Source organism: Gymnogyps californianus, chromosome 2 (assembly GCF_018139145.2).
Source record: "Gymnogyps californianus isolate 813 chromosome 2, ASM1813914v2, whole genome shotgun sequence".
Taxonomy (NCBI): domain Eukaryota; kingdom Metazoa; phylum Chordata; class Aves; order Accipitriformes; family Cathartidae; genus Gymnogyps; species Gymnogyps californianus.
Genome location: NC_059472.1, coordinates 163,099,422 through 163,121,891, shown reverse-complemented (window position 1 = coordinate 163,121,891; position 22,470 = coordinate 163,099,422). Strand labels below are relative to the sequence as shown.

General features: G+C 47.2%; 1 protein-coding gene across 1 annotated transcript in view; it reads right to left on the bottom strand.

Moving 5' to 3' along the window:
- Positions 1 to 15,105, bottom strand: part of GARS1 (glycyl-tRNA synthetase 1) — a 36,200-nt gene extending 21,095 nt beyond the window's left edge. The window contains exons 1-8 of the mRNA XM_050891234.1: positions 14,925 to 15,105; positions 11,057 to 11,158; positions 8,021 to 8,123; positions 6,744 to 6,885; positions 5,627 to 5,715; positions 4,110 to 4,186; positions 2,212 to 2,357; positions 999 to 1,148 (exon numbers count right to left, since the gene is read on the bottom strand). Of these exons, the coding sequence (XP_050747191.1) occupies positions 999 to 1,148; positions 2,212 to 2,357; positions 4,110 to 4,186; positions 5,627 to 5,715; positions 6,744 to 6,885; positions 8,021 to 8,123; positions 11,057 to 11,158; positions 14,925 to 15,104 (989 nt within the window). The 5' untranslated portion in view covers position 15,105. The remainder of the gene's footprint in view (positions 1 to 998; positions 1,149 to 2,211; positions 2,358 to 4,109; positions 4,187 to 5,626; positions 5,716 to 6,743; positions 6,886 to 8,020; positions 8,124 to 11,056; positions 11,159 to 14,924) is intronic.
- Between the last annotated feature and the right edge of the window lie 7,365 nt (positions 15,106 to 22,470).

Sequence of the window (22,470 nt, the reverse complement as noted above, 5' to 3'; positions counted from 1 at the left end):
AAAGCTCTAGGTAATCATTAACTTTAAATCACAGGCATCAGGATGTAATTTGCTATGATAGCATAATAACGCAGTCTCCAATAAATGTGCCACAAGTGTATAATTTATATTTGACTGAAAATGCATTTCAATGAGAAAAGTTCTCCTTTCCAGATGTGCAAGAGAGAACAGGAGGACTGAGAAAATTCCAAAGAGTACCCTTAGTGCTAACGATGCCACTGCCTCTCAGTGACATTTATGGCACCATATTAATCAATTACCAAGTTTACAACACATACTGCCTGTGTGTACGGCAGAACCACACTGACTGTGCATGGAAGCTCTCATTCCAAATTAGACAGAAGAGACTTCTGTTCAGAGAATGGTTCAGTTAAAATACAGAGATGATCCTTAATGAAATGCAATAATCACTTTTATCCTGAGATAGAAAGCTTTGAAAGTTATTCTCAATAACCCTGAGCGTTCCTGCTTGACTGATCTTGGGACACAACCACATGTCCCGCATCAGGTTCTCTCACAACTTCCTCCCTGTAGTAAGCTGCAGAACTGCAGAATCTGCTGAACTGAGACAACGAAATACTGCTGCAAGGTCAATCACATTTTGACTCCAGATTTCAGTTTTAAAGTAAATCGCATGAACATAATTAAACAAGGAAAGCTGCACGACCTGTAGAGAACACAGCTACCTTCAATATGATTCGTTTAGATTATGATGGAAGCCAAATTTTGTTAGTAAAACTGAGTTTAATCTAGGTGTTTCTAATACAACGGCTATTTCAGAGATCCTACTTCTCACCAGCCAGGCTTAGACACAATTCTGTAGTTAAAAACTTAACTATACGAGCTCGCCTGTGAACCCCGAGACACACTAGGCACATTATCAGGAGTCCTCTGGGAGAAAGCACTAAAGTGAAACAATCACGTACAAACACTGGAACAAAAGGGAGGTGCTACCTGCTCGCAGGTACCCTTCTGTTCAAAGTGGAAATTTGCAGTACCTCACTCTGATAAGACCGGAGCGGGGTGAGATTTCATTTCTGAAGGAATTTCCAATCTGGGCAGCAGCAAAAGGCAGTTTGCCTTGGTTAAACTCCAGAAGACGTTTGAAGTTGAGGAATATTCCCTGTGCAGTTTCTGGCCTCAGATAGCTGAAAGGAGATGGGGGAGAGGAAAAATCAGAAAGATAACAGGGTGGGGAAAGCAGTGAGAAAAGAAAAACACAGTTACTACAAAACTTAAAGGTGGTACTTTTTCTCTTGAGTCTTTTAACTCCAGACACAAAACAATGAAGCAATAGACTGAGGGAAAAAAAAAACAAAACCAAACATCAGCTGCAGCCCAAACACAGCACTCCATAGTTACTCCCAAAAGTAAAGTGGATGACTTGGCTGCTTTTGACGCAAGCACAGAATGGAAGAAGGTGTTTGAGTGAAATACTGTGGCCAGTGATATCAAGAAGGTCACAGGGAATGCACCCTCCTTGCCTTTCCTATGTAGGCCTGAGCTGTACCAGGCCGCTTGCAAATGCAGATTTTGCAGGCAAACCATGACTGCACCTCTGCTGTTACACAAACTGTGAAGTGTCTTTAGTGTAAGGCCCCTACAACCCCTACAGTGATCTGAGACTTCCACAGAGAATACCACCTACACAGACTATTTCATGTACTACACTGGAGAACACATACAACATGTATCTCTGATCCCATCCCAGAGCACAGGCAAGAATCGTATTCTCCACTCTTCAATGGAGGTTTCAGTTTTAGTTTTAGAAACCCCAAGTCAAGACAACAGCCTCTACGTTCCCACACACTAACTACAAACACCTAGTAAATGACGCTACCACTGGATCACCCTGGATCATCCTGAAACAGGTACACCGAAGCAGGTTCTCTATAGCCATGAAGTCGCTGACAATTGCGGATCAAATGTTAACTGGTTTTATGGGAACTACTCCAACCAGCAAGGGTGTAGCTGTGATCCACATAGTCTGGCTGCTTCAAGTATTTTCGTGATTCTGCAACAGCTCCTTGTTTCTCCCACCTTTCACCAAGAGTACGAGGAATGCTAATCTGCCAAAGAAGACTGGGACTGAAAGGCAGGGGAAGGCTACTCAAGAAGACATTGCATATTTCAATCCTGTTGAGACTTCATTTTTATTCCAAGTGATCTACGAAGAAGGGAGAGTGTGAGCAGAATGAGATTAGTACCTACCCAGGCATGTTTCCTCCAGGCCCAATGGAGGTCTTGAACATCAGATTGAAAGAAACAGGAGGGGAAAGGTCATTCCCAGTGATAGGTGATTTCACGTTGTAGTTCACAAAGAGATCTGCAAGTTCTTGCTGGCCATAATTGTCCAACTAACATCAAAACACAGGAGAATTACTTTAATTACTAGACAAGATAACAGGAATGAATTACATCCTCTTCATCTTTTACTGAGCATGATCCACAGCTCTGAATCACCTGCCCAAAATACTCCCTTTTAACCTAAATTTTCAAGCAAGCTGAAGTTTGAACCAATGATAGAAGAATACACGGCACATCTGCAAACCCATTTTAGTAATACAGGTCCACAACTCAGTCATACCACAGAAAGTCTGAAGTCTAGATAGAAATGCAAGCACTGAGCATAAGAGTGGGTGTAAAGCAGGAAAGTCATTGGGACTGCATCGCCACCCACCAGCAGCTTCTTTTGAACAGTTTCAGCTAAAACATGGGGAGCAGTGTGCTGGGAACGAAAAAAATACAGCAATGAGAGAGAAAAAAGCTAAAATTTCTGCAGGGCTTTGTCTGCATTCATTTCTCTTTCTTCTGCTGCATGAAACACAATATTCAAGCTATGCATTAGATGCTCTCTTTTAGAGCTGCTCTGCATTTTAGTTAAATAGAGCAAATCTGCAGCACAGGGCTTCTTGGTGAAAGATTTTCCATTTGCTCTGAAAACAATTTGGTAATGACTGGACATTTTCACAAGTGGGATAACATCAGCCCCTACCTTCCCCTTTCTCTGGAAGATGGGAATCAAGCAGTAGTAGAAGCACAGATCTAACTGCAACCTAACCACACAAGAGCCGCAATTTCTGGCATTGTTTTGTGCATTTATGTACTAGCCTTTTGCATATGTACATTATTTAAATGTAGCTTCTAGACTTAAGTATCATAAAAGATCTATACTGAACAGTACAGCAATGATTTAACACTCAAGTTTAAAATCAAATGAGCTGCTTCTAGCATTAATTGTCATGATCCTTCATATATCAGAGAAAACTCAAGACAGGAGATAAAAAGAGTTTATTAATAGAGAGATTCCCCTAAAGGATGGTCAAAGTTCAGTGTTGTAGTGTGGAAAAACCTGATGACAGCTGCTCAGTGATGCAATACACTGAAAAAAAAAAAAAGTTTCTTTTTCTGGAAGGAAACATTCATTCTATGCATGGCTCTGGAAGCATTTATCCTAGAAGTCATGAGAACAAACACTAAAAACAAAGTAAGAAAAACAAATGAAAAAATAAAGGCAAATGTCTGTACAGCTGTGCAGGAACGTCAGCCTAGAGCACCAACTATTCTCACAGTAAACACAGGGTGTGCAGGGTGCTAGAGACAGAGGAACAAATCTCAAGTCTCAAGCCAAGACAACTTTAAAACATACCAGCTCAGTGCTAAGGTGATTCAGAAAAACCCTGACAAAACTTCTCATCTGTCTCTGTTCCTTTGTATCATATTCCCACAGTGAGCGATTTACAAAGGTAAAGGGGGGACTCAGAAGAAATAGGCTTTTTGCCAGCGTGCGAAGTGGAACAGAGCAGACCAGCTCCAAGGACAGAGCTTCAGCCCTACCAATCCAACACTCAAGAGACTAGTATAATAGCAGTAACTCTCCAAAATAGCAGAAGGAGGGAGATGTGATTAACCAGCAAGTTTACAGTATTTGTTAACCAGTAAGTTTTCAGTATTTAGGAGCATGCACAGCCCAACATGTATCTCTGAGGCAAAGACTTCTGAGGATCTTCAGAGACACAGAAGGGATATTGCCTCTGGACTCGGTGCATCGAACCTCCCCTGTTACACACACAGCCCTGAAGCATTCACCTCCCCATGCAGGCACCTACCTGTGTTAGAACATTTTCCATTTCTGCCTTTTTCTCTGCTGTGCACTTCTTGTCAGACATAAGCTTTTGCAGGTGAGCTGTAAGCAAGAAAAGTACATAGTGAGTTTATACTGCAACCCCATCACTGACCCCAATCTAAAGCCTGACAAACCAGGAGGATCCTCCAGCGTGAGCGTAAGTGGATATTCACCAGCTGTCTTGCTAGTGTCTATCAGGGTAATTCCACTCATGTCATCAGGGCAATGCTGATCTACAGCTGAGGAGCTACATCAGTTCGCTGTACTGGTGTGCCGCAGGGAAAACAACAGGTCCTTATCTAGTTTCTTTCCAATACTTACTCCTCTAAACCCAAGCAATGGCTTTGTAGTCCCTTCCTCCTTATTTTCTTTCTATACAGACTGGAAATTAAAAGCAACGTCTGATCCTGAGCCAGCAAGGCTAATTTTATCCAAATGCACTCAGAGACATGTACTGACTTGGTACAACAGGGTTAGACTGCATACCACTTTAAAGCACAACATCCTCCCTGAGATACAAAGGCAGAGAGTGACGCCAAGACTTCCCACTCTCATTTGAAAAAAGCAATCTGACTTTTTAGTGGCGGTAACAGCAGGTGGCTGTTCACCAGTGATGGGCTCCAGAAGCAACAGAGACACTCTTGTTCATGATGCTGTTCAGTGTGCAAAGCGGGCAGAGGTTAGATGGGCTTCTTTTCGTTTTTTTTAATAGAACGAAAATTCTAACCTAATATTACGAAAACAGCTTTAATGCCAATATAGATTGTTCTACATATTTAAATTCCAAGTAAAAGGCTAGAAAACTAGAGAGCACAACCCACTTAAACCTAGAGCGGAACAATCCTTCCTTTCACAATGGAGCTGTACATGAAAAAGTTTTCAAATAAGTTTCTTATTTCTAAGATTCCTTCACATGATTTTTTTTGTTGTTTTTTAAACAAATTTTAATCAATAACCAGAGAGAAGTGTGAGGACTTCGCAAATCCAAGAAATGGCTGAAGTCTATTTAGCATTCCCAAAAGTCAGCTGAGTTCTAAGGTATACAGAAGTCAGCAGCTGCCGTGTAATTGACCTTTGCATAGGGAAACCATGCTCTGTCCCCTTAGATTGTCATTAAATCATTTCTCAGTTCTGAACAAAAAGCAACTGAAACTCAAGAAAACTAAGACCAGAACATGGTAGAGAACAGGAACCTTGTTACATAGGGAGTCCTCAGCTTAGACAACAGAGTAATCTTTTATGGCCTGATGACACAGGATTTTATAAAAAGGGACCCAACTACATTTTTACTAGAGATCCTGTACGACGTTTAAGACACTAACTCAACATTTGGGTGGAACTGAGAACTTAGGGGATCTTTGGTATGATTAATGAACTACAAACACAAGTATGAAAGACTGGCTACACCAACTGGCCTTCCTTGAGAAAGACACTCTTTTCCCGTGTTTGCACCACTGCAAGAAATCCCCAAGCCCACCTAGCCTTGGAACAAAACCAAACCTTTTAAGAGATGATCAGCACGAAAACATTCCCCATTTTTCACATCTTTCACCATGAAGTCAGCAAACTTGTCTACATGGCCAGAAGTCCTAGAAAAGATGATACAAAAAAGGAACATGAAAGCTGCCACCGGACAGCCCCAAGTACTTGTGATGCCAGTGGACAGACCATTATCAAAGAGAAGTCCTTCAAACTATGCGCCCCAACTGCAGGCTCACTCTTGCTTCAGATTATAGGTTCACATTAAGCAGTACCATCCCACAGAAAATCTGATATGTGAGAAAGTATCAATACATCTAAATCTTAAAATGTGTCACTAAGATGACACTTAGTGCCTTTAGGAACTGCATCGTGATCGAAGCAAGACATAGATGCAGCTGTGAGGAGTAACCAGTAGTTCAGGTGGACAGATTCCCACTATTTTATACCAGTGATCCATGAAAGCTTCTGCCTGTTATGCCGTGACCCATACAAAGTAACACAGTTGACTCAGCTCAGGCTCTCAGTCCAAAAGCTCCTGACATACTTAGCAAACCTGTGGGCAGTCTTAGTGGAGATACGTGGAGGTGAAAGGGTCCAGAGTCTGAACTATGCTCTCACTCTGGAAGATGGTCCCTCTACCTGGTCTGTGGACAGAGAGAGGGCTTTAATCCCCAGGGCTACGGAAGCATCATTTGCATTCAGAGCTCAATTAACACATTGCATATTGCCATTCCTTCAGAGAAAGGAAGGATGGTCAAGCAACCTGGCCACTGTCCTAAACTATGACCCAGGTGTCCCAGATTTAGGCAAGTCACCTAATCCTTTTTCTTGTCTTTTTGATCTTTTAGAAAAAGGGATAATGGCAATTTCTTACCTAATGGGACTGCTAGGAGACATTAAGACATTCGACTCTCAGACATGAGTCCCACTGCTCTCTCTGATTTATGGAGCAACAGCTTCTCACACTGACCTATGCACTGACATCTAATTATTTTGCACTGCAATGGGGTATGAAATTGGGTGACCCAGTCTCAAGATCCCTGTGGGTAATTTTACAGAAGACTGTAAAAAAAGCAACTATGATCAGAAATTACATGCTGCAGGAAAAAAAAAAAAAAAAAAGACCCATATTTACTTCAGAACTGGCTCTGGTGTGAGCATGGTACAGTCAATCTCTAGGATTTGCTCTTCCTGAATAAAGTGCTGTCTCCATGCTTGGATGATGTTGTTCTTCAAAGCACACCCAACAGGCCCAAAGTCATACAGACCACTGACACCTGCAAAGAGAAAAAGGTAAAAAAATGTGGTAGGTACAAGACTATATGAAGCTGCATTGTTTGGAGGAAATCTCCTCCCTTCTCAGTGTTTCCATCAGTTTGTTTAAGTCTGAGGTCATTTTCTGAGCATGAAGCATCAGCTTCTCCGTGCTAAACAGAATATGGAATGTGGCTCACTGTAGAGAGCTTTTTACATAAAGACCCGTGACATAGAGGCTGAAAGTAAACCCCATGAAGCACCTAGACAGGCACTGCCCTACACTAACCAGTACAGTTCAGTTGCAGAGTGCACTGGGGCATCAGGTAGTGGTAGAAACTGAAAACGATCAATACCCACAATCAACAACTGTAAAAGCTACACTCCCTCCACTAATGGATTATATTTTGTGGAGAGTTTTGGGGGAGCAATCTATCTGAAGGAGAAATCTGAATACAAACAAGTGATAATGCATGCGCCAAAGCAATATGTTATTGTCAGCCATAAAGCACATCTGCCAATCACTAGTTTAGGCACAAAGATGAAAAAAGAAAGAAAAAGCCAACAAAACAACCCAGAGTATTTATTTTAGTATCTTAGGTGAAAGAGCAGTAACCATACAGGCACTGTGCAGCCCCCGCCCGCCCCAAGCTGCCTCAAATCAGCTATCTGACAAGGTTTAACAGCCACATTTGTTCACCTGTTCAATAAAGTTCATTGACAAAGTTCATTAAGGTAACAGGTTCTAAAGTTCACAGAAGTTTTGAGCATTATCTTGCCAAGGAAAGCTCAGACAGAGATGAATGGTTACGAGGAAATAAGCTGATAACCCCCTTACACACCAAAACACCCTACCCCTCTGCAAAGAAACCATCTTCTACAATGTAATGCTCAGAACATGCATCCTAAAGTCTGCTCATTTACATTCAGAAAGCAAAAGACAAAATTTGAGCCCCCTCCCCACCCAAAGACTTTAGGAAGGGGGAACTTTTAAAAGGCTTACAGACTCAAGCAGGAAAGTTTAAAGCCAACTTTAAAAAAAAAAAATCTTTTATGTTGCATTAATATAACATTGCAAGAGTACAGCATTTCACACAGCTAGAAAGACCAGAACATTAGCCTAAAGGGATTAAAATGTAAATTTCTTCGAATCCGTACCTCCATAAATAGAAAAGGCTTGATCATAGAAAAACCTCCTTTTCAGGGTGTCTTCCATTTTAACTCTGTCCACAACGTCATCTTTGGGCTGTAAGGCCAGCTCCTGTAATTCAAGCAAACCAAAAACATTTAGTATCTCCCATTTCTGGCAGGAAGAGAAATCCTCTCCATTCACCGCTATGAGTCAAAAGTCTGTAAAGACCATTTTGAAGTAAAGGTATCCTGCCAACATGCTCATTTTCCGAAGAGGTAATGGTCACACGGAGATTCAAGCGCTCAATTACGAACATGATTGTCTGAATGCAGCATTTTACACAGTCGAGGTGGATTCATCTGCCCTAACTTTCAGACAACTAAGTCTGAGCTGGTTATCCTCAGCTTCCTTTACAATCACTGGACAGAAATGCCAATTTCCAAAGCAATTCTTTCAACCTATTTCCCTCTCCTGACTATAAAAAGAGCTTGAAGTGACTAGCTCAGACTACAAACATCTAACTCTTGGCATATATGAAGCTTTCAATGAAATGTTCCTCACATGAAAGAGTTTTGACTACGAAGATGATGAACATCATCATCCTTGTGCTCTACCAAAGGTCTGTATTTAGCTCCTTGTACAAAGAATATCTATTTGCAAAACGTAGGCTTTCCCAAATATGGCCCCCTGCACTCAGAACATTTAGTTACAGAGTGCCTAAATGCCCTGACTAGATTCTGTGAAAATGTTTTACAGCAGACTCACTATTTTATCTGAAAATCTCTGATTTTTGCAACCAACTCCATTAGTGACGTCAACAGACTTGAAAGATTTTCTTCAAGAAAGATGTTTTGATAATTAAAGCAGAGTTAAGCCAAGAAGTTCAATGTATTAATTCAGATCCTCCTAAGTGGCTAACACTATCATTTTGAATAGCCTTTTGGTAACAAAAAGTATTGTATGACCAATTATTTCAAACTCTTCTTTTTTTAGCATCTACAAAGACAAATACACGTGGTCTAATTTTAAAAGCACTGTACCTCTGCTGCTCCCATGAATTAGCATAAGCCAAGGAACAACTTTGCACAAGAGACAGAAAGAGTCAAAGACAGACAGAGAGCACACATGACAGCAAGCACCAGAACAGTACTTTCAAAGCGTGGAAAGGGAATCCATTTGGCACTCTGCCTAAAAACACAGAATCACATTTCACAATGACCAGGGTTTCTTAACAGAAGGGATGGCTTTTGTCCAGAGATGGACAGAAGGAGAGCAACAATGACACAGCCCAATTCTGAACTGGCAGGGAGAAATGGCCAGCAGCACAGGAGTAAATGGAGTAGGTACAGAATTCTGTAGAGCCCCTCTTCTACTACCTGAGAATAGTTAATGACCTGGTGCAGAAGTCAAAGAAACAGTCTCTTCTATCTGGCATGCTTTCATAAAAATATTCATAAACAGAAGGCAGAAAAGTGCCTGTGTTAGCCTTCAAGGGAAGAAAGACCCTGTATAGGAGCATCTACTGACTTATGATATGGTTTAAGGACATAAAGCCAAGGAATTTTAAACACTCAACTGCTCTGCCCTGTTCAAAGCTTCACATTCAGAGCCACCTTGCTATCTTTAAGTAGGAATCACAGGGCTTGAAAACTGTACCAGCAGCTGCTAAAGCTAACAAGCATTCACACTGCTGCCTTCTGCAAAAGGTGCAAGCGACTGTGATGCATTGCTGGAAACACCATCAAGCGAGCAAGACTATATTGGAGTGCTGCACTCACAAGGGCAGATGCTGCATTTGCAAGGTCGCTCTTGCACTGACAGGGATACAGCCCACACAAATTGTGTAACTGGCAAGCACGCCTCTACGCTGCATCCTACAGGCACTCTTCCAACAGAAAGGTGGGGCTCACAGGGATACCAAGACTCCTAACCTGCCTTGCTACATCTCTCTACGTCAAGCTTCCGAGGGCTGGGAAACTGAATTGGGAAAATATTTAGGAACTATTTACTCCAGGATGACCTAGCTATCAATACAGGTTTCATGCAATGGTTTCAAAGCACAGTTCTATGCTGAACACTAAGTAAAAATGACATCTTTTTATTTGGGTTAATTGTATGCAAACAGGTAACCATAACGCCAGACCTGACAGGGCACGCTAACTGGTTGCCTCACATGACTCTGTAGGACAAACAGGGTCAATTGGTTACAATTCAGGTATACTCACATTCTCACAGTAAGTTAGTTGCAAGCAGTGGTGTATTTATTTATTTATTCATTTATTTTTAAGAGTACCACCAAAGCACAACTACAATCATTTTTATATGAAATACAAATTAGAAAGAACCTCACAGTTTCCTGGGTGAATCTGCACACCTGACTGGTTTATGCTTCAGGAGTTTCTTTTTGTTGTTTCAGTCTGAGAAGGGGGGGGAAGCTTGCAGGATAAGAAAGTGTATTTTCACTTGTTTATTGATCTAGAGACAAAACAAACTTGAAGTTCCATCATTTCATTTGCAGACAGACTTTTCAGAGCACAACTGCATTTAAAAAAGGGGTACAACTTCAATACATCCCTCTCTTCAAGGCTGAGGAAAACCATAGGCTATTTGAAATATCTCCAAAAACTTTGTTTAAACTGTAGCAAAGAAAATGGTTCCTAAAGAAACATGTTCTATGCCAGTCTGGGAATTTAAATGCTGCACAAAGAATCTGAAGATGAAACTCACTACAGTGAACAGCAGGTCCTCTCCCTGTGCACAAAAAAGATCTATACAGTAAACAAAGATTAGCAACATATACACTGAATTTCAGCTTTGACTATGAACAACCTGATCTCATATTTATTTGTTCGCACACTGTGATTTAATACTAACAGATATTAGTGTAACAGATAAAGAATGAAATTGCCACTAGTTGGAAACTTGCAAACAATTTCAGAAGTAATTCAGTCTACCCTGCTATGACTGTTTAGCCCAAATTAATACTGTAAAAAAGCATTAAGTAGAGATTTCAAGGCTTTTCAGACAAAACTGTGGAGCTCAAATTTAATTTCCAGACTCACCTTTGCTTCTAGGATCCTCTTCCGAGCTTTGAGCTCTGCTACAGCTTTGTCTATATCCACCTGGGGAGCCTTCTCTTCCTTCAGCTTCCTTACCAGTTCTCCCTAGAAGAAGGAGACAAAACACAAGATACAGATTCTTTCTTTGAATACCATAGACAAGAACTCTCCTTCTTTCAGCTCCCCTGGCAATCTAAAAGGAGGGTTTTGTCCTGCCTCCCTGCTCTCCACACAGGTCTCAAGAGGCTGCCTCAATTGGTAGAAGTGAGAAACACTTACGCATTTGAGAGTTAGCAGAATTAGATATCATTAGAGAAATTCAACCCCCACACACTACTGTTAAATCCCAGACCTGTTATTAAATCTCAGTGTGCAAATATACTCCTGTATGTACCACTTCACAGTGGATTTCCACAAATCCTAGTTTTCTGTCTTTGAGGATACACTAAGTGGATTCTCAGATGGTTAATACAGGCTTTGTGCTCTCTTTCTTGGTAATAAGGCTTCTCTTCCTTCTATCCCTTCCCTTTTCTTAAAAAAAAGGGACCATTTTAGACTTCTTTTCCTCTGTCATATCTGTTCAAAACTGGCCAGTAAGTACACAAATTTTTAGAAGAAGGTCTCACAGAAGACAGACATTTTTAGCTTAATGTCTAAGCCAAGAAGGCATTGCATTATCTGTAAAAACTGTTACTGTTTTTAAAACTTCTCCAGTAACTTTGGGAAAGAATGGAGTAAATAAATAAAATTTAAAAAAAAAAAAAAAAATAATCAAAAAAAAACCACAAAAAAACACCCCAAAGCCTAAATATGTCAGAGCAGCAAAACTCTGCAGTGGGCTTACATCAAGGTCGTGACCCGAGTCAAACCACCATCACCTTGTTACGGTTCCACAAAGGTCTCTTTGCCCTGTGGGGACAATTCTCCCCTTTCATCGCAGGGAACTGCTCAACCCCTAAATACCCAACAGCATACTTTTCTGAACATGATCCTCAGCAGTCATGCCCAGCTTGCTCTTGGAGATAAATTAATTAAAAGTCTTCCTTTCAGTCCACTCTTCTTCAGCCAAAACCAAGGTCTATCTTGAATTACTGAGAAGGACAAAGGAGCTGACCCAGGAGGAAAAAGCACAGAGATGTCAATGCCTTCTCAAGTGGGATGTTCTAAGAATGAGATGCTCCAAGTTCAGCATTTTTCTTGCACTTTGCACTTCTCCATTAAACAAAAAGAAAAAAAAAAGAAAAAAAAAAAACAATCCAAAGAGATTACAACATTTCCACAATACCATCTTTTTCACAAATTCTGAGCTTTTCTGACATAAGTATCACAGCCAACTGAGAAACCAAAGAGAAGAGAATACACAGGTTGCCATTCAGTAATCAGATTAGAAAAGCTAAAAGTGCTTCAGGGACTAAGGGGTTCAAAGGCTAATTTTATTAATAAAAGGAGGAAGACTCAAAAGACTGCATTAAAACAAACACACACAAAGAAAAGGAAGAAAAATAAGAATCCTGTCAGGCTCCCTAACCCCGTCGGCTACTAGAACAGAACAAATCTGCTGTTCTCTTCCTGTTAACTAGTTATACCAAAACGTGAAAGTTTCATTCTAGGGCTGAGGACTTAAACTGCCATTCCTGGGAAACGTGGCAGAGGGAGGGATCTGATTTTTTTTTTTTTTTTCTTTTAAAGTAGTAAGTCCAAATTGCCTTTGTTGAGCTAGGGGGTCGGCAGTAGAAAAACATCAAGGCAGCAGCAAAGCGGCTACTGCTGACTCAAGAGAGCTATCACCCTGCTCATTGCTGAGCATCTAAAAGCAGCATAGAGCAACTCTTTGTCCTGATCTATAAGTAAAAGAGTACTCAGACATACACAAGGAGAAAAAAAAAACAAAACACAACTGAAGCAAATAGTTACGTTTGCTGACAGGACTCAATCTAATTAAAGCTACAATCTTGAGCCCAACCCAGAGGAGGAGTGCACAGCGGCACTTGATGTGGCAAATTTTGCTGCAGCTTTGTCCCATAGACCAGTAAAGCAGAGAGGGATCCACCCCTGGATCACGGCAGCTTATTGCATCAGGCACTGCTGCAGGAAGATACGCTGCTCACTTTCCCTCCATAGGTTAAGACTCCCTTCGGTGTAATTAAACCGCTTCTCCACGAGCCGATAGACAGGGTCCCCTGCTTCGTACGGTATCAACTACCCCAATCTTCATTACTCTCTCCCCTTCCTCTTGTGCAAACATCTGTGAATTACTACTGTCAGCTCTACGATACAATATCCGTGGTCCAGCTACATAAATTTACCCACAAACCTTTCCTTGGCACCCCACACTCCTGTTTCAACACCGCAGGCAACCAGAAAGAAGGGGTGCATTGATACTTCAAAGGCAAATGACAGCACCCAAGATACAGGATTTTAAAATAAATAAATTGGCTGGTTCTAGAGATCATCATTTTATTTACAAGAAGCTCTCTTGCCAAGGCATTATGCTGTACAATGATTCATAATAAAAACTCATTGAAGTGCTGGTATAATTAGAGGGCCATAAATCCACTCATTTAATGGGAAAACACATGCACAAATCTATGAATACATGGGACACACACGTAGCTCTGTGTACAGCTAAGCAGAAGACTATGGATTCAGCCACTTAAAGGAGGCATGTGGGGAACCCTCACACATAGGTCTTGCTGCTAAAGCAGGGAGGAAGGGGAACTTCCATGTGCTGTGAACAGGCTCCACTACCATTAACATACACAGCAAGGGTACCAAGATCAAGATTCCCTTAGGAAATAAAAACACAACCAAATCCTTCTCAGGTAAGAAGGAAGCTAAAGATAATAGCTTCATCTGTGAGGGAGATGGAAAGAGAATGCAATGCAGTCCCAGCTAATAGGAGACAGCTACATATCTAGACAAATAAGAATGATGAAATGGAAACATGCAAATAAATTAATATCCCTTACTGCATCAGGCAAATATGCAACTCTAAAGAATATTGTTTACCTCCAAAACCCAACACAAACTCAGCTCTTAAGGGAAGTCATCGTGTGACCCTACGGGATGAGGAAACCTATGCAGGCTGTTTTATAAAGAAAACGTGAAGAGCCAGCTACGGGGCCCTAAAAGCATGACAAAGTCAGCCCTAGCTTGGGTACAGAAGACACATCAAGCCCAGGAGAGGAAAGCCAGGTAGACTGACGCACAGATCCAGTTCTGCAAGACAGCTCTGACACACACCATCACTACGGGGAGGGGAAAGGGCAGCCTGCGGGAAACCTACACACGCTGCCACCCACGCACTCCCTGCCAGCCCGCTTCTCTGGGGCAGAGCAAGACCCACCCGAGGGGAGACACCTGCAGACCCCGCACCCAAGGGAACCGACGCCGGCCAGAAGGCCCGGGCAAACCCACAGGGACCCTCTACTGTGGGTTCACCGCTGATGCCCGCAGAGTACCGCAGTGCCCCATACCACGGAACTAGAGGGTCGCAAGCAGGGCCCTGTGGGGCTGAGGGGAAACACTGCATTCACTCCGCAGAGAGGGCAAACCCACCCGGAGCACACCCCACGCAAGCCGGCAGGGCTCGAGGCGGGGACGGGGGACACCTCCCCACGGACCCGAGCCGAGGCACCGGCCGGCCGGCCGCCCCGGGCCCGGAGCTCCGGGCGGGTCTGTCACACACCCGACCCCCTCAGCGACATCCCCGTCCTCCAGCCGGGACCCCTCCTCAGCCGGGTCCTCCCCGGCGGGTGCCCCCCCTCAGGCGGGTCCTCCCCGGCGGGTGCCCCCCCTCAGGCGCCAGCCGCCTCAGCGGGACTCCCCTCAGCCGGGGGGTCCCCCCCTCAGCCGGGCCGAGGCGGGTTACCTGGTGCCGCACCGCCTGCCGGAGGGGCGCGAGCAGCGCCTCGGCTTGCGGACCGTCCATGGGGGTCGCGGCCGGGGCGGTCCGGGAGCGGAGCGGGGCGGCGGCGGCGGCGGGCGGGCAGGCGAGGCGGCGCAGGCGGCGCAGCAGGGCGTGCAGGGCGCTACGGGGCGGCAGCGGCATGGAGAGGCGCGGCGCGCCGCCCTACCCCCCCCCGCATGATGAAATCCCGCCCGGCGTAAAGCCGGCCCGCTCCCCGCCGCCGCACTTTCCGCACGGGCAGCGGCCGCCGCGACGCCGGCGGCGCCCGCCCCGCCGCAGATTCGGCACGGCGGCGGCGGTGGTGGCGGCGGGCCGGTAGGGGGCGCGCGGGAACGCCCGCGTTACACACACACACCATCGCCGCCACCCCGCGCTCTTGCGCCGGGCTGCGCCTGCGCGGGCTGCGCGAGACAACCGCCCCCCCCGGCCCGCAGTGCGCGTGCTCCCGGGAGGTGCTGCTGGTGTACCCCCCACCCCCGCGGGTCTGCGTGGGGCGGGCGGTACCGGGCACCCACCCGCGGGCCTGCGTGGGCAATACCTGCTGCCCTCCCGGGCGACACTTGTCACCCCCAGAAGTGTCGATGCCCCCGGGGAAGGGGGGGGGAGGGCCCACACCCATTGCCCCTGAGCACCCCGATCGCAGCACCGCACACCCACCCCTGCTCCAGCCCCACGCTGGGGCTCTGCACCGCTAGTACCCACCCGGGCCACCTCGGCGCGGTGTCCCCTTGTGCCAGAGCCACGTTCCCAGCACGTGCCCCCCCGCCGTGGGGCAGGGAAGCGCGGGGGTGTGTGTGTGTGTGTGTGTGTGTGTGTGTGTTATTTTTTCAATCAGCTGCAGCATTTGAGCTCCAAAAGCTTTGTAGCTTTTGGGCTTGGCGGTGTTTTGCTTTTCACTGATCCGCGGTCTTTCCTCTGCTGCCTGGGGACGGCGCCGGGACGGGCAGCACCCCGCTGCCGGACCCCTCGGGCTGGGTTTAGGGCAGCAGGGGCAGGAGGCCAAATCCTGCTTTGCCCCGCAGACACGAGTGTGGTGGGTCTTCCCGGGGAGGAAGGACAACGCCATGTCAGAAAGAGGAGCCGTGTGACGAGCACCAGTGCCCCAGGAGAACTTCCCATTCCTGAGAAAGCCCTCCGTGAAGGAGAATCCAAACACCAGTTACACAAAACAAAATTTAAGACAGAATAAAAAAAAAAAAACGCTTCCCACACACGCTTTCCCCACTGTCCCCATCCTCCTCCCCATCTCCCCTTCGCCCCCTCCCGCCGCCTGGGACCGGGAGCATCGGTGCTGATGTGACGTTGGCGTAATTGGAGTATTCAGGCTGCTATTTTGTACCTGTCTGTTTATTTGAGAGACAGCCTCAGCCTCGTAATGAACGCATCTGAATATTTATCTGCTTGTTCTGAATGGTATATTTGTATTTCAAATGCTTAATTGTTATTTTTATTTAGCTGCAAATTGCTGTTTTTATTTCGCTGGCGTACCTACTTGGAAACTGCTCTAGTGTGAGGTTAACACTGAGCTTTTCTCTATTCCTGATTAGTTTTTTTAATTAATCCAATGCTGATAAGAGCATAAGGACTCTTCAGCCTATTCTAGCTTCTCACAGCGATCGAAGATATGAAGATAGTGGAATCAGCCCCAGAAGAAACTGGCTTGTGTGGAGGAATTGGGAGACGGCAAACCGGCCGGGACCGGGGAGGAAACGTGGGCAGGACCGGGAGAGACGGGAAAGCCCAGTGACCAGGAGCAGCTCGGTTCTCCTGTGCTGAACCTGGAGGACCAGGTAGCAGCGCTTCTCCAAAATGCCTTTTTTTCCCCCCTCCTAGAAGATTTCCTCCTTTTCTCCGCAGCAGAGCAGGCTTGGTCCCCAGGGCAGCACCATGGAGCTGCAGCTGAAGATGGAGATGGGCCAGGCTGGTGCCTTGAGCCTTCTTCCCTCTATAAAATCCTTCCTCGCACATGCTGCTCACCCCAGCAACGTCTCTCCTTGCAGATGAAACATGCCTGGGACCGGTTCCCACCGCTGTGGCCAGCTGGTATGGGACAACCTCAACACAAGGGCCAAAAAGACCTTCTCGCTGCCCATTCCCACCTAGCTGGGGTGCAGCTCTTCCCCCAAAGGACGTTAAAAAGCATCTGGCTGAGAGCACCTACGGAGCAAGACTGAGCTGTAAGACCTGGCCTTGTGAATAAATCCTTCATGGCACATTGATTGCCCATGCTCTGGGCTCGCACAAGGTTTGGACTGTACAGTCAGCTTGAACTTTTAAAGTCGTGTTGGTTTTTTTAGATAAAGGAACAAAGCAATAAAAGAAGAAAAAAAGGGAAGAAAAAGGAGGGTGGACGCGTTTCCTGAGCAAGGGTAGAGGAGGGTGTGGGTAGGGAGCGCACAAGGAAATCCCAGCTGCCCCTTTTGCAATGGTACTGCTGCAGACTGACAGCAGGATTTAGGGTCCTCGGACCCAAGGCACACTGCTGGATCCTTGCTAGATTGTGCAGGAAGGGAGGAAAAGTAGGCAGTGTTTTGCACCAAACCATAGCTGCAAACGAGAGACTCTGAGCAAACCGGACCCCCAGAACTGGGTCACACCCGGGGCTGGCTGGACCCCATCTCCAAGCCGATTTCAGTGGGAAGGGCTAAATACTTCTGGGAATCATCAAGAAGCTAATATCGGAGCTAAAAATAAAGCTTTATATCAGTGTGGAGCTGCGTGGAAGGGCTTTGTCCATCCACTGCCGACGGAGGGTCTGTGGACCGGGGCGCAGACCCAGTGTGTGCTCGTACCATCTCCCCCATCCCCTTGGGTCTCGGGGTGCTGCCAAACTGCTCAGACCACTCCAGCGCAGAAGATCTCCGTTGATCTGCCACTGCAGAGAGCCCCATGCCTCGTGCCGGTTCGCAAGGAGGACCTAGCGCTGGCTTCATTTTCGGCACCCCCGTGGGCGGGTGAACCACCAGCGCTCCCGGGCTCACCATCGCCACTGGTTAACATCTCATGACTGTCCACAGCCCAGTTTTTCTCCTCCTTTTAAATCTGATTCCAGCTCAGTGCCTCTTTGCATTCGATAAGCACCTTGGGGGGGCAGTTTAAGGATGCCCATATTGGGCCTCTGCTCTGCAGCCCCCCAAAAGGACCCCACGGAGCTGCAGGGCAGGACAAGATTGTAGGGAGTGCATTATTCCATCCTCTTCTGGAGTGGCCTTTGAAAAACCACCTCCATTTCCTTCCCTGGGTATGAGGCTATGCTGTGGGGATGAAATGGGACGTCACCCCCGTGGCACAGGGGAGCCCCCAGCACAGCACGGGGGGGATTTATTGCATGATGGAATTTGCAGGAAGAGGCAAAGGAAGAGGGGGTTGAGGCATCCCCCCCCCTCCTTCGGCTTGCAACCTTTTGGGTGCAGAAACAGAGAGGTATTGGCACCCCCTGAAAGGTCTGGGGGGTGTTAAGGAGATACGGGGTCACTGAAGGGAGAACAGAAACGTGGCTGTGTCCCCCCTGCTCCTCCCATCTGGGTCCCCATCGGGGCCAGCAGCAGGGTGGGAGCAGCGAGGCCACAAAATGGGAGGCAGAAGGGAGGCTGCAGGAGACGGGAAGGGATGGAGAGATGGGGAGAGCCCTGCTCCGGCCCCGGGGGATTTCTTTTGCGGGAGGGAAAAGAGGAAAAAATCCTCCGCAGAGGCGTGAGGAGGGGGAAAGGAGCCGTGCGGAGGCGGGAGGGGAATACACACACACACAGGAGTACACGGCTCTTTGGTTCAGCCTGGCTCGGCAGTTTGCAAATACATTTATGCTCCACCGCACTTACGTCTCGGTGCATTTTCCTGGCAGATGCACAAGACCCCGCTGGCAGAAACCCCCCCCCCGAATCCCCCCGAAACAGAAACCGATCCCCCTGCGTGCAGAGGGATGGGGGGGTGGAGGGAAGGGTGTCGGAGGGGTTTGAGCTTTGCTTTGGGGTGTTTTTCTCTGCCTGGGCTGCGAGGGTGGGCACCCCGGGCCCGATGCCGCTAGATGGCAGGCGGCCCCTCGCCGGCCGCCCGCTCCGCTCCCCGCAGCCCTGCCGTTCTTCCCGGCCCCGGCACGGGGCCTCCCAGTTTTCCAGCATTCCCGCTGGGTTTTTGGGAGGTGCAGCATGGGCCAGAGTTTCCGTGCCGGGATGCCTTGCAAAACCGAGGGGCACCCGAGCCCAAGCAAAAGGGTCTTTCGCAATGCGGGGCGACGGCGAGGACGGTCCTCTGAGGCTCTGACGCCTCCGGGCTGCCTCTCCCCGAGACAAAATCCTCCCTTTTCCTTCCCTCCCGCCCCCGCTTTTGGTTTCTTTCTGTTTTTCTTTTCTTTTTTTTTTTCCCCTCTCCCTCTCTGAAAGGCTGCCTGCTTTTCCCTAGCTCATTTCAAGCATCAAGGTAGCAAAATCAGACAGATGCATCCCTCCAAACACAAGCTGAGCCGCAGCAATGTGCATACAAGGTTCAAGATGATTTCCCAGCACCAGGGGATTTTTAGGCTGGCAGTAAACTAAACAGGGCCTGAGGCATGCACATAAATGGCTTAACCTGACCTTCATCTATAGGGCTGCATTTTTTTAGCCTCCAAAACAGGGTGGCTGCATCCAGCCTGCTTCTACGGTACGATCCCCAGCTCCTGGTTTCCCCCAAGCCGTGTCTGAGAGCTGTCTGGGGAGAGAAATAGCTGGCTTCATCCAAACCCATGGCACAGAGCGTGCAAATAACCATGGGATAGATCTGTGCCCAGGCCCTGCTTTTATCTCTGGGTGTAAAGTCAGCTGCGGCAACCATCTCTGCTCCTTTTGGTGCATCCCTCCTCCTATGAACTGTTCAAAGTGTGATGCTGCTCTGCCCTTGGGCCCCAGGATGCTGACTGCAGGGAAGGAGCCTCTGAGGGTGCATCTGCATTGTGGGGCTTCTACGTGCTGTACTTTCATAGCCCCATTCTGGATACAAAGAATTGGACTATCTGGGGGGGGGGGCAGGGGCAGACACACTGGATGTTACTGAAACTCACCCCTCCTGGGACAAGGCTTTTTTTAGACTGAAATAGGAAGTGCAAACCTCACCCTGAGCTTCCTCTAGGGTTTGGTTCTTCCTAGAGGTTTCTCCTTGCTGGAAATTTTTTTTTCTGCACCTCTGGCCCCGATCCAGCCAAATGCTTAAGCACACACTTAGCTTCAAACTGCCTAGCCCCCTGCACTCCCACAAGTGCCTTCTTGGACAGGTCGCCTTGTCCCTTCTCGCCTTGGGAAAGCTCGTGCCTCTCCATGCTCCTGCTGTGAGATGATGGGTCTCCTTCTCTCCCTGCCGGCAGTGGGAGGCAGGAGTATCAGCTTGCTTTGCTGTGCACCGGCCACAAAACTAGACCCATACCTATGCAGGGAGAGAGTTATCAAATCTATGGCTTATGCCGTGAGGGCATGTGAATGCTGCACGTGAAGATCTAGGGTCCCCAAGCATGAGCACCTGCAGCCCTGAGAGCTAACATCTACAGCTCAGCCCATCCTCATCCTCTCCATTCTTCTCACCAGGGGATGGTCAGGTAATGCTTAAATTGCCAATAGTGCCCGAGAATATTTGATACTGGCTGAGATAGCCAAGCAAAATCCTGGCTGCTGTCACTGACAGGGACTCAGAAACTTGCCCCCATCTCAATGATGTGCCCCAACACCCGTTCTCCAGGGACTGGAACCACCAGTTCATTTTGGCACAGGCCACCAAAAAAGTCTGATCCATTTGGTCACACCCGCCCGACAGCTTGGACCCAGGCGGTCTCCCAGGTTTGGCTGTGCAAGAGCTCTCATAGGAATTCCGGTTGGTTTCCCGACCCTTCCACTGCTGTGAATTTAAATTCTGCAAACCCTAATGCAAGGAATTGAAACGCATATTGATTAAGGGCCTTTTATGGATGCCTTGCAGAGCATATTAAAAATTATTTAAAACTCGCATTCCAGTATTAATGACTCTTGTCTTCGGCACTTTGCAGTGATTCAGTCTTGACTTTTAATTGAAACACTTTCGTTAAGACAAATTCCTTCAGCCGGAGAAGATGAAGTGCCCCTTCAGGTGTGCGCCATGGAGGGACTTTCGACCTCAAGGTTCCCAAATTGCAAAGCGGCTGTGACACTCCCAGAGACGAGTCTCTGTCCTTCAAGTGGGTGCGTGTGGGTTGTCCTCTGAGGAGCCATTTCTTTGGACTTCCCCTCCGGGCGCTGCTGATTTGAGCGCAGGGGGCTGCAGAACAAGCGTTTCGCTGCTCTGGCACTCAAGGCAATCCCATGGGAAAGCTTAATAACCTCCCTCAGCAGCCAGTAACTGCACCCATGTGCAGCACTCAGAAAATGGTGGCACCTCCGCGCTCGTGATGCTCTTATGTCCCACTTCCAACAGCACCGGTGCATATACATGAGCCAAACAAGTCTGAGCCAATTATTGCTGTCACCGGGTTGAACACCTCATGCCTCCTTAGTCATGTTTTCTTCTGCCTCTACATCTGATCCCAGATGGCTTGTTCCTAGTCTTGAAGCTCGGGTCTGAAAGGGCACCTTGGCTTGAAAACATCCCCCAGAGAGGATGTGGCATTTTGTAGCAGGAACAGCAAGAGATGTCACCTTGGGGCTGCCAGGACGAATACAGCCCAGTTTGGTGGAGACAGTAGCTTATTTAATATTTGCTGGCTCCATGGTGGCCGACGTAGGAGACAGGGGTCTGCATTGTGGTTTGGTATAGAAGAACAAGATCTTTCATGTTATGGAGACTTATTTCAGTGTTATCCTCCTGCTCCATGACTGGAGCCTTCAGCACGGCATGGGAGGGGGTTTGTCTTTGTATTCCCTTTGCCTCCAAGGAGAGATGAGCCCGCAGTAAGTGCAAGGCCCTAGGTGGTTGGTGTGATGTCGGATCCGGTGCTCAGCCCACCGGGGTCAACGCCTACGTGGGAAGCTTGAGCCCTGACAGTCCTCGCTCTCACTGTTTTGTGAACAGAGACAACTGCATCTGTGAATCCACCACCTCTCCTGAGCTCTTAAAGGAAATCAATATTTTCCATCCAGTCTCTGGTGGGACAGGCTATTGAACATCAGTCAGTGCCTTCACCCCCATGCATGGGCCCAGAGCCGGGGGTTGCTCCGAGACCACAGGGATTTCCAGGCTGTCACCTGCCGCATGGCATTGGCACAGGATAGGAGAGTCCCCCCGTGCATCGGAGGGGACCTCTGACCATGAGAGCTAGAGATTAGTAACTGGCCATGACCTACTACGGTTCTGGTTTAAAAAAACCTTACTCCATCCGCTGATTGCATGCTAAATGATCGTTTGATTTTTTACGACTACACGTAAAATGTGAACCAGCTGGGATCCAAAGTGCTTCTCTCCACCACAAGTGGCTTTCCTATAGGTCTCATCAAAGCCACCAGCCACTGGACACTTCCCCAGGGACTGAGTTGTCCGTCCAGACCATCACACGTGCAGCACAGCAGCGCTTCGT